The following is a 25799-nucleotide window of genomic DNA, read 5'->3' as shown; positions in this document are numbered from 1 at the left end:
CCATCCTGAGGCAACACTTAGAGTTAGACAAGCACATAGAAACGTAATTTGCTGCAGCTGCAAGTATTTTGTCTATCAGCTTTGCAGCTGTGGAGACGGACATTTTTTGTCAATTCCTCTCTCTAAAATAGCTCACACCATCCAGACTGGATGGAGCGTGTCTGTGAACAAGTCAGATTTTCTTAATCCAGTTTATGTGCGGGCTTTGACTGGGCCACTCTTACTCATGATGATGCTTTGATCCAAGGTGTCCCATTGTAGCTCTGATTCTCTATATTTATGGTTGTTTTCCTGCAGGAAGTCTTAATTCCAGGATATCTCTGTACCTCCATTCATCTTCCCATCAACTCTGACCACCTTCCCTAATGCATCTCCAAAACATGGTACCAACACCCCAATGGGGGTGGAGGGTTCGGGGTGATGTGCAGTGTTGCCTCTATAGAGGTTGTGGAAATCTTTATCTGGTAATAATGGGGTTCTTACAAAATTAGGCTTCTTTCAGACACTAATCAATAAAGGCAAGACTAGTGGCGTAACAACTAATAGCTATTCTGCTGACAGATACCTGAGCTGTGGATCTCTGCTGCTCCTCCACTTCCCAGGGGGCTCTTCGCTGCTTCTGTGATTATTGCTCGCGCTTATTTATTTATGAAGGATGAAAAAGTGCTGTGTTAGATATTGAGATGTTTCATACCATGACTCTAGTTTAAAACTTCTCAGCAGCCTCACCACCGGCCTGTCCGCCGTGTTCCCTGGTCTTCATGGTGCTGGTTGTTCACAGACGTTCACAGACGTTCTCAAACAGAACAGCTTGATTTATACTTGGATTAAATGCTTGCAGGTGGGCTTAAAAATCAGGTTACTTTTGAAGGAAATGTTTAGCACTAAAATGTATTTATCGCCATATGAGTAAAAGAAGCTGAAACAGGTATGAATTTGCATGTTATCTAAGCCATTACAAGGCCTTTGTTTGGGCAGTAGTATAAAGCTTGGTACTCATCATTACTCTACACCTTTTGAATTGAGAAAGCTTCCTGGAGAGGAAGCGAAACGTCTTCAACTACGGAAAACAAGTCCAGTTGCTTTGTTTTTTACTTTTTTTGTAAGGACCTGTAAACACCATACTTTTGAAAAATATTTTTAATTAGTGAAAAAAAAAAGAAGAGAACCAGGTATCATTTTCCTTCCATGTCACAATCATGCAAGAGTTTGTGTTGGTCGTGGGAAAAATTGTGAACAATTTTAAGGGGATAAACCGCTTTTGTAAGGCACTTTATCTGAAAACCATCACAAGAAAATTCCTACTGCAACCAGAACCACTGTTATTTAATGATAAACATCAACCCATTTTATCTATTTGCTATATCTGACATGATCTCGTCACAGGTAATGATTTTTGGAGAGCGTATTTTGCAACAACAACATTTAAACAAAAGGATTGCGTTGCTGAAAGGAATGCTTGCGCTGGCAAAAAGCATGCTGATAATTGATGTCTTTCGGTGTTTGGCGGAACAAGGAACACGTCAGGTAAATAAAAATCATACCAAAGAAACAAACAAGACTTAAAAGTGAATAATCACACTCACCTTCCTTCAACATGCCAACTTTAAGACATTTCATGAAACGGCAGGCCTGGCAGGACTTCCGTCTCCTCTTGGTGATCTCGCACTCGTTGGTGGCTGGACAGCTGTACTCTATGTTTCCTGTTGGAGATGGAGAAAGTCAGTTCATGTGTTTCTCAGACTTTAAAGATCATTTTCTTTGAAACAATGTATGGTATATACATCAAATGCCATGTAAAAAAAACAAAAAACAATCTCTCAACCCAATCTGACCCCATGTGACAGCTTTGAAGGGGAAGACGGTTTTAGGGGCATCTTGATGGGATGCTTACAAACCAGCAGCTTCATTATGATTCATAGACGCAATTAGATTCTATAACTCAGGAGGTCCTTTCTGCAAACCTAAAATAATTTTTTCCCCCCCAATAACAAAACAAGGAATGGACTAAACCGCTGTTAGACCGGACAGTCTAAGCTCCCATATCCTCTAGCAAGACTAAATCTAATATTCAAGTCTATCTTGAAAGGTCTCTTCTTGCTATGATTATATTTCCTGTCCAATGTAATCGGACATTTCTAGCTATTAGAAAAATAGCTACAAATGCAGAATCTGTAACAGTCAACTTTTCTTTCCTGAATCATTATTGCACCTAAAAGCTGACATGTGCTACACTCCTATTTCAGATTCTCTCTTCAAAGCCTCCAGATCCCACGATTAGACGTTTAAGCAAGGCCCCATAAGCCCAGAGATGTATCAATACTCCCTTAAAAAACAGCAAACCAGGTGTTGTCCATTGCAGATCTGCCAGAGCCGCATGCGACCCCTCCCCCTGCTCTAAAATACAAACGCAACCCCCCGTCGGTCAAGGAGAAGGTGCCAACATTTGTCAGGATCCTTGGCATGGATGCTGCCGGCGGGGTCACAGGCACAGTTAGGGGTCTGGGGAACCATGCCAAGATGTTGGCAGGGACTGCTGCTGGATTTAGGCTAGGTAAAGTCTCTTAAACCGAGAGGCTTTAGCAAGTGGGGAAAATCCTGTCCACTCAAACACACGCGTGCACAAGCTCATGCTGGGTAGCATCTCCATACCGGCATTTATTCAGGAAACCTTTTCGAAACCTGAGTTGAAACATTATTTTTTTTTTTTTTGATTAAAAGATGTCCGGGGAATAGAAGTGTTAAAACATAGACGACATATTCAGACAACATATTTATTTTTATGAGATGTAAAAGTTAAAAGTGGATTTCAACACCATATAATAGGCATGAGGCACCTTTCATACTTCATGTAGGAAGGTTTCACATCCGTCAACCAGCACTGTAAACAGTCTGTGCTTGCTTATTTGCTGTGCTAGTGTGACGTTATCAAAGCAACTTAAACATGACACTTTGCACCCAGATTAGATGGTTATATACGTGTGCTTGTGCATATCAGGCTATCAGCAAAAGACACGTAGCATTCATTAAATCAACGATTTATGCAAAAGTATCCCCAACATTCGTCACTAAACCCATAGACATGACTGTCCGAGTACACTCAGCACCGTCCATTATCCAATATGTGTTTTACATGGAAAATTATCTTAACACACCTGAGAACAAAAGGGTCATCTGCGTTAATAACAATCACAGACTTCTGTGTGAATAAACATTAAATGCAAAAAAAACCCGACGGTGACCGTTTTAAAAGCAAAACTACTGACATTTTATTAAGATATTTGAAGAAATCCACTTTGGAAATGATTTATGTTTCTCCAAACAAAGATCACTGACTGCTCTTTGCTGCAGGTAAGATTCTGGCGATGGCCGCGCCGCGCCGCACTTGACCATAATCTGAGCCGTCCGATTAATAATGATAAGAGACGTGTAATAATAGATGTGTATTATAAATCTACTTTTCACATCTATCACTAATTCCACTACAGAATCAGAAGAAAATTAAAGATAATTATAATTTTTGTTTTTTTATAACAAGTGCATTTTCGCACATACTTAGTGTATATTAATTGATACTGTCGGCTTGGATGTTTGTTCTAAACAAGTTACTCTTGAAACTGAACCCATCTTCCCTGTGAGATTTTCTTTTATAAATAAAGATTACATAGAATACAATTCTCTACATCATTTTCTGTACTTGGATTAAATTGTCTGTGTACGGAGAAGGTGGCTTGTTGCGCTGTGGGTCCTGTATAGACCCAAATGACCTACGTCTAAAAGCTCACTGTCAGCGTACCCTCTTAGTTAATCAGGTCTTGCGTCCACCTTTATTTCTCAAAGGACATTTCAACCACTCTAATATCCTTCCTTAACCTCTCTTATTTTCCCCCTAAATGTTGATATATTATTATGCCATGCTATTATCCACGCGCCCATCTCCGCTCAAGCTGGACCTCTCCTTGTTCTCCTCCTTTACCCGGGTCCGGACCCCCCTCCTCTCTGATTACCATTCCATTAAAGTGGCTTCCCCTTTCTGTGAATAACCACGTCCCCACCGTCCCTTGTCCCCCTGCGTTTATTTAGAGGACTCCTCTAAACGGACCCTCTTTTTTTTCCCACTGTCTCCCATCTCTGTTATTGCCACTGCAACACGTGCTTGAGCTTCTAATTGACCCCCGTCTCCTTTTCCCCTTGCTTAGGGGCTACAGGAGGGAGGTCTGAGGACAAAGAAGAGACAGCACCTCTGTTCTCCTTTCTTGACTTTCCTTCCAATGAAATTCCTGGCTCTTAATTACAGTCACCCAACACTGATTGTTATTGACTGAAACTCCCGTGGCTCAGGACAAATGACGGACACACTAAGCTGCATACAAGCCTGTCCTCTACTGAGGAGAGCAAGAGGAAGGAAAAAAAAAATAAAGAGAAACTATGAGAAAGAATGCAAAAGAGTGAGACTTGGTCCACATTTTACTTGTAAGTCATGTGCATGATTGTTTTTAGACTTAAAACGGTTGAAACCGAGCGATGAACTAAACTATAAAAAGACGAGAGCTTCCTGAAACTACCTCTCAAGCTCAAACTACATCCACAAATTAAACAAGTCGGATAACCTAAGTAAGATTTCAGCAGCTGGCTGGGGAAACATATATACAGTTGAAAATGCACCTCTTTGTACCAGAATATCACTCTTTTAAAAAAGCTTTTATCTTTACAAGAATGCCCAGGAAACATTGTTAAGTTTTAAAATAATTTCATTGGCTCACAGCCTGTTTTCATTCCACAGTAAGTGTTAACCATGCAGGAGGCCTACAAAATGATACTTTGCTAACAAAGACACTCCAGTCGCTCCTATTCTTTTACCATTTAAATGCCACTATTCTTTTTTTGTTGATGCATTATATAAAACACCTCAATATCTGAAAGATACAATTCCAAATTTTACAAATAAAAATCAAAGATTTGGACTTGGTGTTGTGGTACAGCCCTGCCGCCGCTGTGATTATACTGAAACAGAGTCTTTGCATGTTATTTCACAATTCACGTGCAGAAACTTATAAAAAAGACACAATCCAGAGCAGATTTGCAGTCTGGGCCTGCTGCCTGCTGTAGACATGCCAGTCACTGCATTGGTCCCTTAAGAACAGCACACGGTTGGATGGTTTGCCTGATGAAGGTGTGTCACAGTGTCCTCTTCGTCTGATCAGTATATTTTCCTTATAGTCACAGTGGCTATGGTAAAGTTAAGAAAACATTTACAGCTGATGGGGGTGAAACAGCACCTTTGCTTCTTTGAAGCACAACATTTAGGATGAGTGGTGTTTTTTTATTTGGCTCACCACCTAGGGCGCCATGGCCTTGGGGAGGCCATGAGCACAACAAAAGTTATTTGTCAGCAACCTTTTTGCTGCTTTCTTTCATGCCCAGTGTCCAGTGGAGTAGGCAAACCCCCTGTGTAACAAAATGCATCTCCACCTACGGCAACTGATGACACAGAAGACTGGAAACTGAGTCACAGCTTTCAAATTGGCACTAAATTAAAGGAATATTTTGTGTTCTTTATGAGTCCGGATTTCATTTAGCAATAAATCTCTCTACCTTCAATATATTTGGCTCTTAGGTTAGACTTCCACTGGATTGCTCCACACTGAACAGAGAGTCTTCAAATCACAACTTAATATTCATGACACCTTGACTCTGAAAAAGAGCATTTAAAAACAAAACACCTTCGGGCCTCTTAAACTATGGGATTATTGGCCGAGCTCAGCATCTGAGATGAGAAAAACTGCGTTTTTGTGCTTAGCTTTACTGCAGAATTTCTTTATTGTTGGTTCCTTCCTGTTAAAGGAGACTTTTTCTTTCTACTTCCGCCTCATGCATCTTAAGGAAGAAGTGTTGCTGTGTAGTAGCCAACACATTCTAATGGACTGTGCACTGTTGTTACATCCCCACTGGGATTGCTAGAAAAAAAAGTCAGGAACTTGATACATCAGCCGGGTTTCCTTAGATATATTTTTTTACTGATTGGCATAGTGGTTTGAATCTAACTGCACTGCTGAATTAAATTAACTGTATACTTTATTACCGTTTCAAAAGTGCCCTGAGACAACAATTGCTGTGTATGCTGTCCATATAATTAAATTGAATTTAAATTAATTACTACGGAGGTGTAGTTTGTCCCACTGAATCAAGTTGTTCCCATTTTAGTCTTCAGTTGTTTTCTGTGTTGATTTTGCAATTTGCAGGTTTTGCTACTTATGCTTTGTTTGGTGTGCCTGAGTGTGACCATCTTGTAAGCTGTCAGCACAGAAATGTCAGTGGGTATCTACTGTGTGGTGGGCCGGTCAAAAAACAAACAAAAAACTGTAAAAAGCAACTTTTAGTCTACAGGTCAACTCAGAGGACTCTTTAAAATCACAAAGAGACTTTAAAAAAAATACCTTGTATTGTTCTTTTAAAAAAGGCTTTGCAGGCCTCACAAGAGGCGACCCCGTAGTGGTACCCTGAGGCAATGTCGCCACACACCAGGCACAGCCTCTTGGGAATGGCATTGAGCATGTACTCGCACTTAATTGGCGAGTCGTCTGTCATGCTGCCGGAGCACTCCTCGTAACGCCGTAAGCACGCGCTGCCGCCACCGAGCATGCCCGGGTTGAACATCGGAGGTGAGTCCAGGGCGTGGGAGCGCCCGCCGGTGCCGTTAACGTAACCGCCGCTGGCGTCTGAGTTGCCGCTGGGGCTGTGATGACTGCCGGTGTCTACGAGCGAGGAGGATGGACTGGAGGGCTCGGTTTTGACGTAAGAACCACAACTAGAGGGTAGGTGTCGGTCGTCAGTGGGCATTCTGGTCAGCAACCTGGAGAAACAAACAGAGACAGGGAATTTCATTTATTTTCAAGTACAGAAATAACTCACTTGTAGTTGGATTTATTGTGTAATTCTCTGAATCACAACAAAAATAAGAAATGATTATTACAAAAAAAAAACAGCTAAAAAAGCTAATTCAATAAATAGATTAAGGTCTTTTCCAAGCCCTACAATGTGCATCACAAAAATAAAGTTGAAAAAAAAAATGCATCCACTGAACCATCATCGCTCCATCATCCTGTGAGAAATTCATCAGCTGGTTCATCTGAGCTTGATAGATGACGTTACACAACCATTAACGTGCTGGAATGCCAAGCAGCACACTGACGGAGCCCATTCCTCTCAGGCAAAATGGCAACTAACGACCATGTCAACAGATGCTCCATACATCTTGAAAACAATGCCCACAACTGGTCGCCTGCCAGGAGCGAATTAATGAATGAACGAATGAATGAAACCTTAGAACCCTGTTAATGGACAGAGTGAGGTGTTACGCTCAGCATTTGGGGGATTGTGGGTAATAGATGACCAAATCAATAGTCCTGGTTATTTTGCCTGCGGACAGTGGCAGATTACTGCTGCCTTGGTTGAAAGCACTGACCTGGGAAAAAAGCATTTTTTCTTTCATCTGATTTAAGGGTTCTGCATAGCCCTGAAAAATCATCCATTTATCAATGTAACATTTAAACCTTAAAAACTCTTAAATATGTCAAGATGTTTCCAACTTGGGCCCCAATTACATTGTTACATCTTAATTTTTTCTTCATCTCTTATTTTATGAGCAGCATTAATGCAAACAATGTGTTGTAATTCTGCATGAGGAATTAGTATTTTATTTTTTTGACAAAACAAGATGCAGGATATAAAACAGCTTCTTGGGAAGGGCTATATTGCCTGATAACCCCTGTTTCCCAGTAAAACAAGTGAAAGACAAAAAATCTGATTATTTTTTAGTTTAGTTAGGGATTTAGAACCCTAAATCCACTACAAGCCCATTCACTATTGAAAATTTTTAATTTAATGAGGTTTGGCTTGAAAACAGGGATTTCAATAGTGGGCTAAAAAGTGTTGTCAACAGCATCCATAAAGCTTGCAATGAGAAACTCTTAAAGTTCACAAGGCCAGAGCCAAAAAACACCAGCGTAAGATGCAAAATGCAACTTACTTGTGTATAAGTAAGGCAAACATCAGTGCAGGAACCTTTGCAAAGAACTATTTTAGCCCAGTCATTTCTTATGCACGGACAACAGCCAAATCAGAGTACCTGGGTTGATATGTATCCCCAAAAAAATCCTAAATATAAAATAAACTCAACATAGTGGAATTAGATTTAAATGAAGTGCCGATTTCACTGTCTTCCTCAGAGAGGTTAGACACTCTGGTCAAAGTATCCAGCTGGTGATGTTAGAACATTTATAGCATTCATGTTACAAGAATAAAACAGTAACAGTTACACCGTTCAGAAAAAGCAGACCTGCTGCAGTTTCTGCAGTTCTGCATATTATGGTTAATGCTGCATTGGGACACCTCAAATAGGTTTGGATTTAAAAAAAAGATCTTTGGATTACTATAAACTACCTCGGCGTGTCCCCAGATCACTGATGCTAAAGCAGCAACACGGAGGAAGATCCTCTTAAAATCAGCAGACATAAGAACAGAAGGTAAAAATAAATTAGGCTCCAGGAAATGTCCAGATTGGGTAGCTGAAAAACATCTTGAACTTAGGTATTATAGTCTTAAATCAAATCTAAAATACTGTATTTTAAGTTGCTGAACTTGCATAAATCCCACTGCTGGTGTTATAGAAAACTGTAGTGTTTTCCATGGAGAGATTGTGGATTCTTTTTTATTTATACAGTTAGGTTTATTTACAGAACAACACCAGTTATTTCAAGGAACATCGGCAATAAGCCTTGATATTACGTTGAGTCAGGCTCAGTTCAGCTCCGGTGAGAAATCTTCAAAATATGGCCAAAATCTGAATAAATAATGACTTCCTTTAGTATTTTGAATATGTCATTTGAAATGATTAATGGTTAGCAGACATAGTTTAAAACTTCTAGAGGTTGTCATACAGGGATCTGCTTAATTTACCAGACCAAATGGCTGGACAGTCATCCACGAGGAAACACATACAATTTGGTGCAGATCTGGTGTAGTATTAGGGAGATATAGCTGTTTGAAATATTCTAGGGGTTACAATTGTTTCAAATTTCAATGAAATCCCATTACCCAGTTTTCAGGCTGAGAAAAAAAAAACATTTCTTTGTGACTTTCTTTGTAAAAGCTATAAGAATTTCCATTTTCATGGCAAGAAGTCAAACTTTGAGGTCCCACATCTTAGACCTGCCCAAAAAGTCAGGGTTTTGATAACTTTAGATCCACAATTCCTTATGAGCAAACTTACCAAATGTCAAGCCAATTGGCCCAATCCTCTTGGAGGAGTTTGATCAAATGCAGAGGGGCAAAAATGGGGTCAAGGTTGCAAATTTAATCCAAGATGGCCGACTTCCTCTTTGTTGTAGAGCATAGATACAACAGAGTTTTATATAGATCTACAAGAGTACCGATTTTTACACCTCTACAGTAAAGTAAATGAGGTGTTCTGAATATGTAAGGAGGAGTGCTGTGGAGCTACTTCCTTCTATTTCTATCCTCAACTTTTGCAAAACCCTTGAAACCCCTACATTTCAGGTGATGTACAATTTGGTGAGGTTTTATTATGTGTTAAGGTCTACAAAAAGACGCTTCATTTTGGTGGAGAATGGGAAACATTAAATGATTTTGCTGCTCAGGCCTAAATATAACAATAGCAAATACATTTTTTTTATGTTTTCCGTTAACTATAAATAATAAAGTTTACAGGACAAAAGACTTTAGAAATTATTAGCTCTGTAGTAACCAACAACATAGGAGCAGACAGAAATTTTGCCTTGAAAGGTCAGTTTGCCAGTGGAAGTGTACAGAACATTCAGTAATAAAATAAGGCCTGACCTGGAACCTGACTCTCTCCAAGTTTTTATTACCACATTAGAAATGTCAGCTGCACCATATACCAAAAGACAGTGGCCACTGCAACATAGCTAAGGCTGGAATTGTAAAGGGGCACCTTGAATGCAAGACTTGGCAGACTATTATATTTATTTAGTGTCATGCATTCATGGTTTGCATGTCAATAATATATTTGGTCAAATGGGTGGACTGTCCCTGTCTTTGATGCTCACATCCGACATAGATTTTAGTGACGAGGTGCTAAAACTTCACAGTGATGGAGACAATATCCTGATGGAAACCTGAGCCAGACTGGGGCGTGGTGCACAGGGGTTTTGGGGCACCCTAACATTTTATTTAAAGGGGATCTATTATGCAAAATTCTATTTTTGCATGTTTTTGTACTCCCATTCGGGTCGCTTCTGCTTCTAGAAACAGTCCAAGCACTAAAAACAAACAAACATCCAGACATTTTTAGGCAATAAGTAAATGTTTTTGTTGTTTTCTGGCAAAACGGACCGTTCCAAAACCCTGCCGATTATTTGGTCACTATTGGCAGGCACTGCCCCTCATCTAGCAACCTAACTTTTTACCCCCAGCTTGTCAGACATAACCATATTATTCAGTGCTGGCAAAGTTAGCCTAACATTTTGGGTCCTTTTTTTTTTTTATACGGGCGAATACACCTCCAGAAATGTTGCTCTTTGCACGGAACTGTTCAAAAAGGCCTGCTTAATCATTTTGGTGATTTCTATTTGGAGAAGGCCTAAAAACTTTGACGCCAATATGAATCTGTCAATCTACTGTAAATTGCAGACAAAAAAAGAAACTTGGGGAAAGGGCCAAAATTGCTGCTAGCCCAGTTATCTCAAACTCAAATCCTCAAGGGCCTCGGTGTCCTGCAACTTTTAGATGTGTCCCTTGCCCTACACACCTGAACCAAATAACTGAGCTGCTTCACTATAATGCAATCCAACTCTGCAAAGGTCTGCTAATGAGGTCATATTGGAGTCAGGTGTGTTAAATCAGAGATACATCTAAATATTAGCCTTCAGGGACCAGAGTTTAAAACCACTCCTCTGGCCCATGGGTCCAAATCCTGCTAAATGAAGGACTGACTGCCACTAATATCATCACTGCAATATTCAGCAGTTACACATTTTCCTAATATCATACATTAAGAAAACTCGGATTTCACTAAGGCAGGGTATTTTCTTCTGCTCCATTTTTTTATTTTACCTCGGTGCTCCAAAGGATTGCCTCCTGTTTTAGATCTGGTGCTGATGGGTTAGGGGATGTGCTTTTCCTCTTTGCATTAAGTCAGTAAGTCTTCAGGCTCTGACAGCATGAAACATCTTTTAAGTGCTAACGGAGAGAGGATGGAAAGAGGGATGGAGATAGCCTCCACCCTGAAGCCCGGATCGGATCTATCGATCCCCTTCGCTTCCTTCCTGTTTAAGATGAGGCATGAAAAAATAACCCCCCCCCCCCTTACAGATCCCAGACATTCCTTATGCATTTTTAATCAGCCAGGACTGTTAACATAGTGCGAGATGGAGCGATACAACATTACGTCTTCGTCGCGAGGCCAGTGCGGTTTATAAAAGATTCACAGCCCCCCCGTATTAAATCTTGTTGAAAATCAGCATGAGTTTACAGTCAGTTTGGAGGGCAGATTTTTTTTTTTCCCGTCAGAGGGAGGCGCAGAAAGCGGCGTGGTAACAGTTAATACATCATCACAGCCAGATATGGAGGGGAATCCCTACGGACTAGTACATTGTGGCGTTGGTAAAAAAAGTAGTTCATTCCACACTTAGCACACAGCAACGCTGGGGAGATGTTTTTTTGTTACGTTTAATGGAAATTTCTAATGGGTCCTTTCAGATCTGTCCAAATAAAATAATGGCACGAACCGCCGCCGATTCGCACAGACAGAAATAGGTATGCAGTTTCATAATTTGGTTTTCTTCCTCTTATTATAAAGAGACATTGAGTTCTCAAAGTGTAGCCTGACCCTACTCAGTGTGTCCCCTGGCAAAACACACACACACACACACACACTATCTCGAACACATTGCGCCTAATATCTAATGGGTTAGTGTTTGCTCCGCTGTGCAGAAAAATGGTACAAACAGAGCAGACAAGCAGGACTCATCAGACAGACGTGAAGGTCACCTGCCTTCTCTGTTCTGCTGCTGTGAGACGGTCCCACTGTGGACGCAGCAGACACGGGTTTCCGTCTGTCCATCACGCGGCAACAATGAGACCAAGAATGAGGGGAAAACCACCGAGCCGTCGAGAAAGCTTGAAGTTAACACCGGGAATCAGCTGCGACTTCTTTTTTTTTTTTTTTTAGGCTGAAAACGTCTCAGCAGAGCAGTTTAGAAGAAAAAAAAAGAAAATCTAATGTTTGAATATTATGTCAATTACGACTCAATCCACTTCTTCATCCTCCAGCTTATAAATTTGCCTGCAGAACCAAATCATATATGTTTATAAGAATCCCCCAGCATGCGCTTGTTCAAGGATTCCCATCTTAAATCTTCCCACTAAGGAGGCATTTAAGTGTTAAACCTTGGGGTAAGCTTGTTGCGAGCAACGCAGCGTAAATCACTGTGCAGCCAACATGCAGCCAAACATGGAAGCCCACAGAAGGACAGAGGCAAGGAGCCATGCATGAAATTAGTTCATTAATCTTTCTATGATAGGCCGTCCTTGTTTGGGGCAAACTCTATCAGCTTTAAACCGAGTGCCCCGTACCACCAAACGCATAGATTACGCCATTAGTCCACGGTATGTCCGGGAAATGAATGGTCACGCGTGGGGGGGAAAGAAAAAAAAAAAAAAAAAAAACGGGAGTTGATGTGGCGCGTGTTGTCTGGGGAGTTGGGCAGGAACAACAACACACTGGGGGGACGCGGGGTGTTCGCATCATGAATCAAGGTCGTCAAAAAATGTACGTGTGCACAAATACAAAAGCAAAAAAAAAAAAAAAAGGTCACGAGTGAGAGAATTTTTTTTCTCTCTTTACAAAACAGTCTAAATCTCCTTTATTAGAATTGTTCACCGGACAGAGGGGGAAATGCATTATTAGAATAATATAATAAACCCTTTTATTTAAAATGTAATTTATGCTGTGCAAAAAAAACCCGGCTTCAGAAAAAAGCTTTAGGTGGAAGTAAAAGTATTAAAATCACGTTAAGACAGAAAGCACAGAATCATATGCATGAGAAGCAAAAATCAGCGAGAAAAGGGAACCAGCTCTACAGTTTGGCACAAAAGTATTCACACCCTTGAATTTCTTTTCATCCAGTCAAGAAGTTTGTTTGTGATAGAAAATAAAACAGACATCCCTTATAATAAAAGTCTAAAACACTCTAAAAGTGTTTTATATTTTGATTTTATTTCCATTTTTTTCTATTTTAGTGGAATGTAATAAACACTTAATAAACAATGGAGAGATCTACAGCAATCAAACACTCTTCATTGGCTGCCTGTTTATTGCATGTTTTCTGTGGTATTTTCAGTTTCAGGTATTTTCAGTTCCTGATCTTTTAGGTCTGTTAGCAGACCGGGCCTCTCCAAAATGCTAAGATTACTTCCAGTCAGAAGAAACATGTTGGTAAAACTAAAAGATTTCTTTCAACCTAAGTTTGCCACTTGTATGAATAAGTTTTGGTTTTACTGAACACCTTTATTAAAAAAATAATTTGAAAGCTTGCTTTATGCCAAAAAGAAATGTTTTAAGTCCTTTTGAGAAGTTTTCACTCTTTCATTGGGATTCTAGCCACGGAGTTGTGGATGCGTTGGAGATTCTTCATGCTCTTGGTAAAAATCCCAATAACAGCTGTGCCAAAGTAGTCCGGTCTGGAGGAGATTAAGGTGTGGAAAAGACTTGAATGCATAGAATTAAAATGTATAATCTTTGTTTTCTGGTAGGTTCTGGTTCTCTCCAATTTGGGTGATACATTTTAATTTAAAATCTTTTTAAAAAAACTACTTTTGAACTGTTTTTAAATTTTGCGCATTCCACAAGGACATTGTAGAATCTGTAGTGTGTGTTTTTCACACTTAAAGGTGAATTTAATTCATCTTAAAAGCTGGGGAAAATTTTAAGCAACAATTGCACTTTTGTAAGACTTTGTGCATTGTGGTTAAAACCTGTGTTGATTGAGCATATTCAGTTTTTTTTTCATCTGCTCAGCTTCAACTTGATGCTATCAGACAGAAATTATTCTCTATGTTTAAAGTTGGTGGAAGTCTTTTTTGACAAAGGGATTTCATTTTAAACAAAACTTTATTTAATTAAAACTTGAAAATAAGACATAAAAGTAAAGAAATAAAAGTCAACAGGTTGTAAAAAAATTTTACGAAGCAAAATGCAATTTGGGACCCACGACAAAGGAAAAACATCCCTTGATCCTCCTATTGTGTACAGTATATAAGATGCAGCATGAGGGGTGCACTTGGAAGTGCTTTGTCATTTGACAAGTTTCTAGATGCTATCCATTTTTATTTTTTTATTTTTTGCAATTAACCAGTTAAGTGTTTTCACTCATGTTTGATGGAAAACTGCTAAATATGTCCATCATTCATTTAACCTAAATTTAGAAGAAAGCGTGCTATCTCAACATCTTGATCAGCACATTGCTTTTCATTCCAAACTCTTTTGATTTTCACATTTTGTGATTCTGTGATTCATTTTAACTTTTTTTTTTTTTTCCATTTTTGCATTTGTTATTCTTGCATCACCTTGCATCAAGAAGTACTTTCCTTTAATTTTCATTCATAACTTTTTCTTACTTTACTACATAAGGAAATATTTTTCATCTCCTCATTGTCAGAAAGCAATTAATCAAGTCTTCATATGCTATAAGGAAAATTTATTTGTGATACATATATTTGCACCACCTTAAAGCGTGCTATCAAAACACTTTGATCTATGTCTGAGTTTTAATAAAGTTAAATAGCTGTGTGAACGATCCACAACGGTGAGGAATAAGTTTAACTTTTTTTTGTAGCTCAAGTGCGAGCCACCAGAATTGACTCACGAATAGGTGTTGAAACGTCCAGTTGCCTCCAATTTAAGCCTGTTTGCCATTCTTTTGTACATATGTAACTTGTTGCGGTTCTTGCATAGCCCCCGTGGGCTAACCCCTCCTGCTGTTGCCCTACACTCAATCAAACACAGCCCACACCCTGACAGAGAGACGCAAAACACAGCAAACTTTTCTTTTCGCTAAGTATTTTATTACATTAACAGTGGGAACTGAGAACACAGAGCTGCACAGATCTTTTCCCTAATCTTCATCTTAGTTTTCTTAAACTCCAAAAAAGAGCAATAAAGACCATGCTTGATGCATTTACGGAATAGAAACAGTGGAAGTTCTTACTTTTCATTACATTTATTTGATGAGTAGATTGAGTGAAAACTCTGAAAACTCTCTGGCTTATTTATTACTGAATAAATTCTGTTATAATATAAATTTGATTGTGTTAATTTGATCGGGATAGAACGATACTTAAAAACTAGCAGCATAGTCCTTTAATTTACCTCAAAATTCAGTGACATCAATCAGCAACTACAGTGTCAGCCACCTGCTGTGTGTATTTCCCTACATATCCTATACTGTACACAACCCAGGGACGGGCGCTCCCTATTGTTTGGGCATTCTAAAGACATGTATAATATTTGTTTGAGGCACGTATTACTGTTTTTTTTTCGTGTTTTGCCATTAATCCCCCTCCCCACAGCCTTTGCTGCCCTGGGTAGATGCCACATCACACGTGTCACAATCTGCCGCTATATGTAACTACACAGACTGATTTGCTAGGATAAGAAATGGATCTTTAAGTTTTGATCTGCTGTAATTTCCATTTCCCTACCTAGCGTTTCTTTTCTAAGTTCCCAAGTCCCAGCGGTAGGCTTATACCGCATTAGTGTACTTTGTTTAATTTTCCGCCTCCCCAACGCAAACACCGGCGCGCACGAACACGTAGTACACAGAACTTCCAGCATATGGCCTCCTCAATGTCACAGCCACGAGGAGAGACGGCATAGATTTCCCACATGGATGATGTCTCCTTACCTGGAGTATCAACCCCCCCCCCCCCCCTCCATCTACATACACATCCAAGCCACCTCGAGGAAATTGCTCTCTCTGCAAAGTCAAACACACCCCTAACTGCCTTTTAAAAAGAGACAGAAGACGGAGGTTGCAGGGCTGTTGGTGTTGGTGGTGTTGGTGGGTGGGGGTGGGGTGGGGGGGATAAACGAGCAGAGACTTAAGCCGTCATTGGGAATCAGAGGAGGACTCATGTGGGACAGTTACGATATTGATTTCATAAATAAACAGAGATGACCATCGATCCTAATGTTATTTTGCATTTCAATTACTGCCCAGAAACATAACCTTCAAACGTCTGCTTCTCCACAGTAATAACATCCACTGATAATCACAGCCAAGTCTTGTTCGGCACAAATTGGCTTTTCTCTCACCCCGCCTTCCTCTCCAGCTTTCTTTTTTTTTTTTTCCTTCCTTCTTCTTCGTCTTCTTATTCTTCTCCTCAAATGTGTAAATGACACAACTTTGCATTTGCCTAATGGTATTAGGGCATGGGCTGAATTTCAAGCGAGCCTCTAGCTGATACAGTAAGCGCTCCGGTCAATTGACACAATGCAAATGAAGGTGGTGAAGAGGAATTAAGTTCACAACGTGAGACCTCGCGAAGCTACGATGGGGCCCATTAAATTAAACATCCCGCCCGAGTTACGCTTCATGATTAGACGAGCCGCTTCATCTCTCCACTGTGTTTGTGTGCTAATTTCATTTGATCAATAAAACAAACTCCTTCTAAGAAGTCCTCTTTGCTGCATATCATTGCAGTTACGACTGAGTCGCTGCAAAAAGAAAGAAAAAAAGAAAAAAGGAGGGGCTTCTATCTACATCCTTATGAATTCAGAGTCCTTGACAAGCTGCCTAAAGGATATATCTATATCAAGAGGGGGTCATGACATGTAATGAAGTTATTTCGCCTCTCATACCGTCAGAGTGAACCAATAGAGCTTGGCTGTAGCAGCATGTTGAGCCATTAATAAACAGGATGGCCATGAAGAAAATACAGCAGCAAGATTAAACTTTTTTTTTAAACCATCTTCTTTAACTTCATGAAAATTAACAGCTGATTGAAAGCAATAAGGGCCGTTTTGACCAGTTTTTGTCCCCACATAGTAACCGCAGTGTGACCGTTTTGAATCAGTGGGTCCTGCATCCACCTAATTAACGTTACTTTAAGATCTACTGTGATTTGCTTTTTTCTTCTTTTTTATCACATTATACATTTTCTGTATATATATATATATATATATATATATATATATGCATAGTGATTCAGTTTGGCTTTGGTTATTTCTTGCATGTCTTGCACAAGGACAGGATCTGCCTTCAGGACTACAAATAAAAATAAAATAGAAAATCTTTACGTGAAAAGGGGGATGCATCCTTTTGTTGCTACATTTTTCCTCTAAACTGCACTGTTTTAGTCGTGGATTCTGTTTTAAAGAATTGACTGGAAACATTAACCATTCTCTTAAGCGATTAATTACATTCCAAAACACTGCCTCTCATTCTTTCCTCTTTGCAGCTAAATGGATTTCCCCCCCTTTATCTTTCCCTCATGAATAAAAATGTGTTCTAAGAACACAAACACAACAACAACAACAAAATCACACACTACTTGTGTACTTGCTATCATTGTTACTCATTGTCAAGCCCAAAAGTGTTTATACAGGCATTTAAATTATTGTTTTACTGACATGTTTCTTCTGACTGGAAGTAATAATTGTGTTGAGTGGCTCAGCCAGAGTCCCAACTTGACTCAAATAATCTGTGGAGGGAGCTAAAGATTAGGGTGATGGCAAGGAGACCTTTCAACCTCAACAACTTGAAGCTCATCACCAAAGATAAATCACCAAAATCCCAGTGCAGACATACACAAAGCTGTACAGCAATTATTAGAATGGTTTAATTGCTGCAATGCTAATACTTTTTTCCATTGATTATTGAGAAGGATATATTTCATCATACCTTTTTAAAATAAAATGAAAATAAAAACAAAATATTGTTTTTTTATTTTTCCTTCGTTTTATTCTCTTTTGAGAAATGCCAGTATAATTTTTCTATCAGACACTTCAGAAACTTCTTGGTTGAATTAAAAATACTTTAAAAGTATATTTGACCACTCTATGCATATTTCTAAGCTTATATTGTCAACCGTCAGTAAAGCAAAGCCACTAAACTGTTACACAGCTTCCTACCTCAAGATGTTGAAACGCTGACTGGTTGTTTAGATTATTCTCGCGTTAAACACAGAGAAAGTATCAGTTTAAGATTATTAGCTTTCCATTGATTCCAGAGGAAAACAAAATACATAACTTTTTACTTCATTATGAAATGACAATAGATTCTTTATTATTTTTACTGTAATTCTTTTCTATAAGTTGTACCAGTAAAACTAATTTTCTCTTTTATATTTGCCACCCAGTTAATTTGCCGCTGTGCTTTACAGCGATATGCCACTACAGGGCATATTCACCTGCAGTTTGTCTCATGCATCATCCCTTAAACACGTCAGTAAAGCGATAACTCACATGCCCCGCTAATTGGGCAGAAAGCAGGTAATGACAATGACCGAACTACACTTTCTTAACTTTGAAATTTTTGTATTAAAGCTTTGTATAAATGGAAACGGTTCGAGTTTGGTTTGCTTTAAAGAAGAGCAAAGAATGACATTATAAGTGTCATTTTGTAACAGACGCTGTCAGGTGTCTCCAGAGCCAAATTTAGATCCCAGGTCAGTGCGCGATGCTTTGGTCTATTATGTATTTACATGCATAAACGCATGTGTACGATTGAGACTGTGTGAATACATTTAAATGCTACACTTTACAGTTTGAGAAGAGAAACTAAGGAGACACAGGGGGATCAAAGGAAATTTGAGGGCGCAAAGAGAAATCAAAGCTGTCAGGACTGCCCTTCAGCTAAAATTTAATTCAAATATATTTGCCAGTTTTAAACAATTGAGACTTAAGGGGTTGACATTAAAAATAAGTGAGCAATCCCTTGGTACTGCAACTACTTACTGGTTTTAGACTAATTTAAATTGAGCAAAAACTGGGAAGGAGTTTCTTTAATTATTTCAAGCAAGCTCTGGTGTAATTTATTTTTCTTTCCTTCAGTGGTTCTGCAAAATGTTTAACTTTTACTAACAAAGAGAATATATATTTTTTTAATAAAATAAGTTCAGACAAATAACTAGAAAAGGAAGCTTCTTTTAGTTCGTTTCTGTGGAAGAACTTGCTTGTCTATTTAGTGGAGCCTACAGTATATTACAGCCAGACAGCCAGACCTCTCACCTCCGGCTAAAAGGCGGGTCGTCTTACCAAAAGTTCTGGGCTCTCCAGAGCCGAGCCGATCCGAGCACAGCCCCGTGTGTTGCCACTCGTGCAGGCTTTCTGTTGGCAAACACAAGCAGCTACAGCACATTCACGTCCAGCTGGTGAAAAATGTGAGACGGCGTAAATGTCACGCCAAGAGAGCAGGTTTAACTTTCTGCCTCAGAGAAAGTGAAGCACGAAGAGGAACGCTTGGTGAGGAGGTGGGAGTTTGTAGGATAAGACCACACACGCAGACTAAACACTAGGACAAGGTCACGGCAGGTTAACGTGGTGATCAGGTGTATATGTAGCTTTTTCTCACTGGCAGAATCATTAATTGAAAGACATGCTCAGCCACCCACAAGTACTTTAACTTTGTCAAATTATTAAAATAAAACAAATACACAAAACGTATAAAGTCAAATGTGATATTAAGAATAAGTGGCACATTCTCTGATAGTTAATATTGCATGAATGAAAGCATCTTTTTGGGTAATTTACACCTTATTTGACTTTGCTGATTGATTCAAATCTAACAGTATTATTTATTGCTTTTTACTACTTTAGGGCAGTTTTCAATCCCAGCAGAAAAATTACAGTGAACGTGTAAATATACATCGAGTATGCTTTAACGAAGAATAAATAAGTGAAAAAAAACATAAAATATTACAGTATTTTAAACTGCATCTAAATAAATCGTTTCGAAACAATCAGTCATTCAAGAATTTTTTTCTGTGTAACCTTCCCAGCTGGTAAGACTAAAGCCATATCAGTGCTGTCTTATATTGGGTCAAAAATATACATTATTCTTTGTTGAAGTAAAAGATGGAGCACAGGTGTATTTGGGGGGGGGGGGGCAGCAATAATGACTTGGATAGCGTGTCAGATCAGAGAGTTTCAAACATAAAGCAAGGTGCCTGATCTGGTCAGTTTCAGGTTAGACATTGAAGTTTGGATTAATGAGCAGTAGTTTAACCTCACAATATTTTCTGTATTTGAAAAAAAAAAAATCCCCCATGTCTCGCAAACTTTTGCTTTTATTTCTTACGATTTAATTTGACACAGGAATCTTCCACCAGGGCTTCTTTATTAGTGCAGCAAAAAGAGTCCTGCAGAGGGGGAAACTTTTTTTTACTTTTTCCAAAACTCAGGGTTACAGCTGTCTGCCCTCAGAGCTTGTGTGCAACTGCAACGTGTTAAGACAGAGTTAGTGTATGCAAAGTGCTGCCATAAAACAATATTTTAGAAATGATATGAAATGTTGGATCCAGAAGCTGAGCAGCACAGCTCTGGTGCAGGCGTGCATCCTGGACTTCCTGCGGGCTTCGCTGCTGCAGCTGCAGCAGCAGCAGCGGCGTTTCTGACATCAGTTGTTCCATTCAGAGACTTTCTCATCTGTCTGAATGCTTACTTTAGGCGTTAGGTTTATTTTCTCTCTCGTACAAAACAAGGTTTTGACATTTAAATTGTTGAAAAGTGCTGACACAATCAACGAAGGACAGGAAGATCAGTAAAGAGGAACACTCACTGGTTGTGGTAGCAGAGGGGGTCTGGGATGCACAGTTCAGAAACATCCATCAGTCCACATTAAGCATTCCAGGTGTTGCAGTAAAAAAAAAAAAAAGAACAACGAGATGAACAGCTGGAGAAAGGCTGGAAGTGGAGATCAGCTCCTCATATCTTCATAAATTAATTCTCAACTGTTCCTTTGTGACGTCTTCCCTTCCTCCTTTCTTCAACACTTTCAAAATAATATATATATATAAAAAATTATATATATATAAACCTTCCTTCCTTGGGTGAAAAAAACTCCAGTCTGCCAAAGTGAACGCTCAAGATTGCTGAAGATGAGGGAAAACAAGAGCAGAAAAAGAGGGAAAAAGCAAGTTCAAAGAAAGGAGGGGGAAACAAGGAATAAAGGTGACGAGATGGATGGAGAGACAGAGAGAATAAAAAAGATAAAGAGGCCGATGGATGGAGAGCAGCAGCAGAGAGAGGAAGAAAGCGTGTTCTCTGGCTGAGTAAAGTGAGTGAGGAGATTGCGTCTCCATTGAAGACGATGGGGCTCTTTAAGACGAGGAGGGAGTGGCCGGGTTTCATGGAGCTGAGGATCATTGGTTGCTTTTGGGGAAGGCTGTCCTAGAGGCGGCCAATGGCAGTGAAGGATTTCATGGCTGTGATGGGCTAATGGGCTACCAGTCTGTGTCCATTCACAAGGGAGCAAAACAGACACAGGCAGACCCCCCCCCCCCCCCCTTAAGACAGACAGATGGATAGTAAACACATGGAGGGATGGATAGATGCATAGATAGATGGACGGATGGATAGATTAGATAGATAGATATTCTGTGTTTACACATTGCACTGATAAGCATGCTCACTGAGGCTGGTTTACGGGTCTGTTTACTTGGCTTTCGAGGGCTCAGAGCAAGCTTACGGAGTTAAACTGTTCTCTTTAGTCTTTTATCCTCTCCACCAGAGGTCTGGCTTTTTCACCGGCTGCCCTCGTTTGAAGCAGCAACAGCTGCTTCCCACGGCACTTTTCCGATCCGTGCAGAGGGGAAAGATCCCTCAATCCTGCAAGAGGCAGGGTTCCCGAATAAATAGCGAGAACCACCTCTGAAGATGACAGCAGAGAAGTTTGAGTGGATGTCTGAGTGGATGATGCAGGCATCAGAGGGAAACCAAAGCTCCACGGCCCAATCCTCCCAACCCACTTCATCAACCCACATTTTCCTGATCGATGCAAAACCCATCACACGCTCTTATTGATTACAGCATGCCCGTGTCACCAGAAGCCCGAGGACAGACTCTGTTTCCCTTCAGTCTTTTAAATAAAAAAAAGGGGGGAATTATGAATTTGAACGTTTTCTTTTCATGTCACTCCATATCAGAGTCACAAGACCAAAGGGCGATTGCTTTAACGACAGAGCTGCCCAGTCTGAATTAAACCGTGATCAATATTTTGGCATTCAGTCTACTTTCCTGCAGTGGAAAACGCAGAATATTCCTGCTGATCTGATTAAGACATCCAGACGTAATCAATACAGGAGTGTGTTTATGTTTTTAATGAGGCAGCGGGGAAAATAACTAATGTTCGGTGGACATGTTTGGGTTCAGATCAGGGCTGGAGCAGGGAGTGGATCTAGTTTAAATAAATATGTACGCTGTTTCCCTGATTAAATGATGTGCACACATATCCGCAGCCTGAAAAGCCAAACTGGTTCTTTTTAAACGGGATCATAATTTGGTTGATGGAAATTTGTTTAAAATTTGCTGTGCTTAAAGGAAATAAATCAAAAATCACAAAGAGAAGTTACAGACATAAATGTTAACAAAGAATGATAGAAATGTACTGGCCTGAGCAAATTAAAAATCAAAAATATATAAATAAAAGCAAACGAAAATAAATAAATGAAAATCATAATAGTAATAATACATTCACTGGCATGTTGTTGTTTTTTTCTGCACACTGTGTTTCTGTTTTTCAGATTTTTATATTCTTCACCCCCTCTTAGCACATTATATTCCAGAAGTTGGGGACATGATGCTTCGTTGCATTTGACAGTAGATTTATTGAGCTTAACATGCACCCATCATTTGAACAAAGCGTTGCACAATAAACAAAATGGAGCTTAGGCATATTTTTTTAGAGGTTGGGCAGTAACCAGTGTGCGCATGTGGAGGTTGAAGTAAGCTCCTATTTCCCCGTTTTTTTTTTTTTTATTGCCAGATAAGTATTCCCTCGATCTGCGCTGTCTCCGAACGCATGCAACATGGCCTTAATTTAGCAGAAAACAGCTGAACAAAGGAATTTAATGAGAGTAAGGTACAATGGAAACCTTGGAAAATACAAACTAGGTCAGAAAACAATGAGATTCAACAGCCTGTGGAACCAACAGCTTGGTTTATAAAGTGTAAAATTCAACAGCCAGCTGTCATAAATCAATAGATAGTAAATACAGAATATGTTGGAATGAGGAACATGATCTCCTGCTGTAATGTAATTGGATTTCTCACAAAACAGCAAACTCTTCCTGATTGTTTGTGATCCACACTGATCCAGATGTACACTTTGTCCTTCTCCCTGATTGATAGCACAACTTAAGAAGATGTACTTTCTTTATTTTCTTAAGTATCATTTAGCAGGTTAATTTGAAATAAAAAGATTTTACAGTTTAACAGAAAATTAAGGCAAATTACCTGATCATAAATAAATCCCCAACAGCATTGCTACTTTAAGGATGGCTGAAATACTTTCTTTGTAAATTGTGTATAAGAATACTAGATAGATTAAGGCTGGTAATTTATTTTCTTAGTTTCCATTCAATTTATCAATATAAGAACAAATCAAAACATGTCAGCTCACGACACTTTAAAAAGTCAATTCTATCAAATCATGCAGTCAGTTTGTTTAAAAAGTTTCCTAATTAAGGAAACCAGAGGATTGTATCAAGTTATTTACTTGTAGCATTCACTCCTGAAAGAGTGTAGAGCAGCAGTGATGCATTGTTGATGGCTTTGCAGCAATCCCTCATACCCAGCATGCTTGCAGCGACAGTGGAGAGGAAAACTGCCTTTTAACAGGAAGAAACCTTCAGCAGAACCAGTGTGAACGGTCATCTGCCTCGACCGACTGAGGGTTAGAGAAGACAGAGCAGAGACACAAAACTAACAGAAAAGCACTGATCCAGGAGTTCTTTCTAAGCGAGAGAAAAGTAAAAAGGTAAAAATAATGATAACTCTTTTAGTGGCTTCATCCAGCCACTAAACGAGTTATTACTGCCAATTTTCAAGTTTCTGAGCCAGTTTTCCAGTTTTGAGCATGAAAGCGAGCACATAAAGTTAGTCACAGTAAAAACTCAGCCAATAGCTATGTCCAGGAGAGAGACAGAGTAAGACACTGAAAGACAGAGCTTTTCAGAAGAAGAAAGAAGAAGTCTTTATTTGTCATTGCAATTATAAATTCCAATGAAATTCGTCTTCTGCATTTAACCCATCCCGTAGGGAGCAATGGGCAGCTATCACAGCGCCCGGGGAGCTATCTAGGGCTAAGGGTCTTACTCGGGGACCCACAGTGGCAGTCTGCAGGGAGCGAGCCGGGTACTTGCAACCTTCTCATTGTGCAAGTACACCACTCTAGCCACAAGGCCACTACTCCCCCTTAGCTGATATCTATCGAAGGCAAGGCAAGGCAAATTTATTTGTATAGCAAATTTCAGCGTACAAAGACAATGCAAAGTGCCTTACATGGTTAAAACATAGGAAAATTAAACAGAATAAAAGCAAGTAGGAATAAAATGTAGAAACTAAATAAAACATGGGAAAATAGAAATTAAAAGCAAATATTAAAAACAGTTGGACTACAAAGTTGAACTAATGATATTTCAGTGAAGTAAACAGTTCAACAGTCGAAGGCAATCCTCAACACATTTTTAATCTTGATTTAAAGGAACTCAGGCTTTCTGCACTTTTACAGTTTCTGGAAGTTTGTTCCAGAAAAGTGGAGCATAGGAACTAAATGCTGCTTCTCCGTGTTTGGTTCTGGTTCTGGGTATGCAGAGCAGGCTGTAGCCAGAAGACCTTAGTGGTCTGGAGGGTTGAAGGTAGAAGGAGAACATGAAGTTATTGGCAACAGTAGCCAATGGAGATCTGCCTCCAATTCTACTTTTAGAGACTCTAGGAACCACCAGCAGACCTGCAGTCTGAGAGCGAAGTGCTCTGTTAGGAACATACGGGGTAATCAGAATAATTATTTACAAAAATAATGCACAAAAAAAGAAAACACATTAAATCACACATTTATCACTTCATGCATGTCTTGTGCACTGGCAACTCTGATGCATACATGTGGCAGCAATGCTTCAAAAGTTCACAGGATGCATCCAGCCTACAGCTTTACCTCAATGCAAAAATATTTAGCTGCGACTACAGAAACCGGAGCTAATGTTAGCTATGAAAGTCCTAGTTCTGGCAAATATTGCAGCTAACCCACAATATACAAGGGTTTAAAGCCAAAATACACATGCATTCCACATAAAAGAACCCCTAGAAATGTCCCCTGAAGTCAGAATAACAACTGGGGAAGTCACAGCTTGCCCATCTACCCATGGGTTTAGTATTCAGCAAGGCTTTGCACTTATAAAACATAGTGAAAGTTGCTTTAAACAATAAACCAGGGGTGCACAGTCCAGTCATTAAAAGCTGCTATCTTGCAATTTGTCGATGCATCCCTACTCCAACATACCTGAATCAAATAGCTGAAATCCCCACATCTGCATTCAGTCATTCAAATCTGAATGACTCACCTCATCACACCTACCATCTATTCAGTGATTCAGTCATCAACTGAAATATCCATCCATCCATCTTCTACCGCTTATCCAGGGTCGGGTCGCAGGGGTAGCAGCCTTAGTAGGGGGGCCCAAACTTCCCTCTCCCCTCACACTTTGGCCAGCTCCTCCCCCTTGGGCCAGCTTTAAAAAAAGACAATGGGTGTACTGGTTCT

The 25799-nt window shown here is 39.6% G+C and overlaps 1 protein-coding gene across 1 annotated transcript in view; it reads right to left on the bottom strand.

Moving 5' to 3' along the window:
* Positions 1 to 19468, bottom strand: part of esrrgb (steroid hormone receptor ERR2-like) — a gene marked incomplete at its 3' end in the record, with an annotated part of 49299 nt that extends 29831 nt beyond the window's left edge. The window contains 3 exon segments of the mRNA NM_001310002.1: positions 1587 to 1703; positions 6438 to 6853; positions 19298 to 19468. Of these exon segments, the coding sequence (NP_001296931.1) occupies positions 1587 to 1703; positions 6438 to 6840 (520 nt within the window). The 5' untranslated portion in view covers positions 6841 to 6853; positions 19298 to 19468.
* Between the last annotated feature and the right edge of the window lie 6331 nt (positions 19469 to 25799).

This window comes from Fundulus heteroclitus, chromosome 15 (genome assembly GCF_011125445.2).
Source record: "Fundulus heteroclitus isolate FHET01 chromosome 15, MU-UCD_Fhet_4.1, whole genome shotgun sequence".
In the NCBI taxonomy this organism is placed as follows: domain Eukaryota; kingdom Metazoa; phylum Chordata; class Actinopteri; order Cyprinodontiformes; family Fundulidae; genus Fundulus; species Fundulus heteroclitus.
The sequence above is the reverse complement of the archived record's forward strand: the minus strand, read 5'-3'. Positions and strand labels throughout refer to the sequence as shown.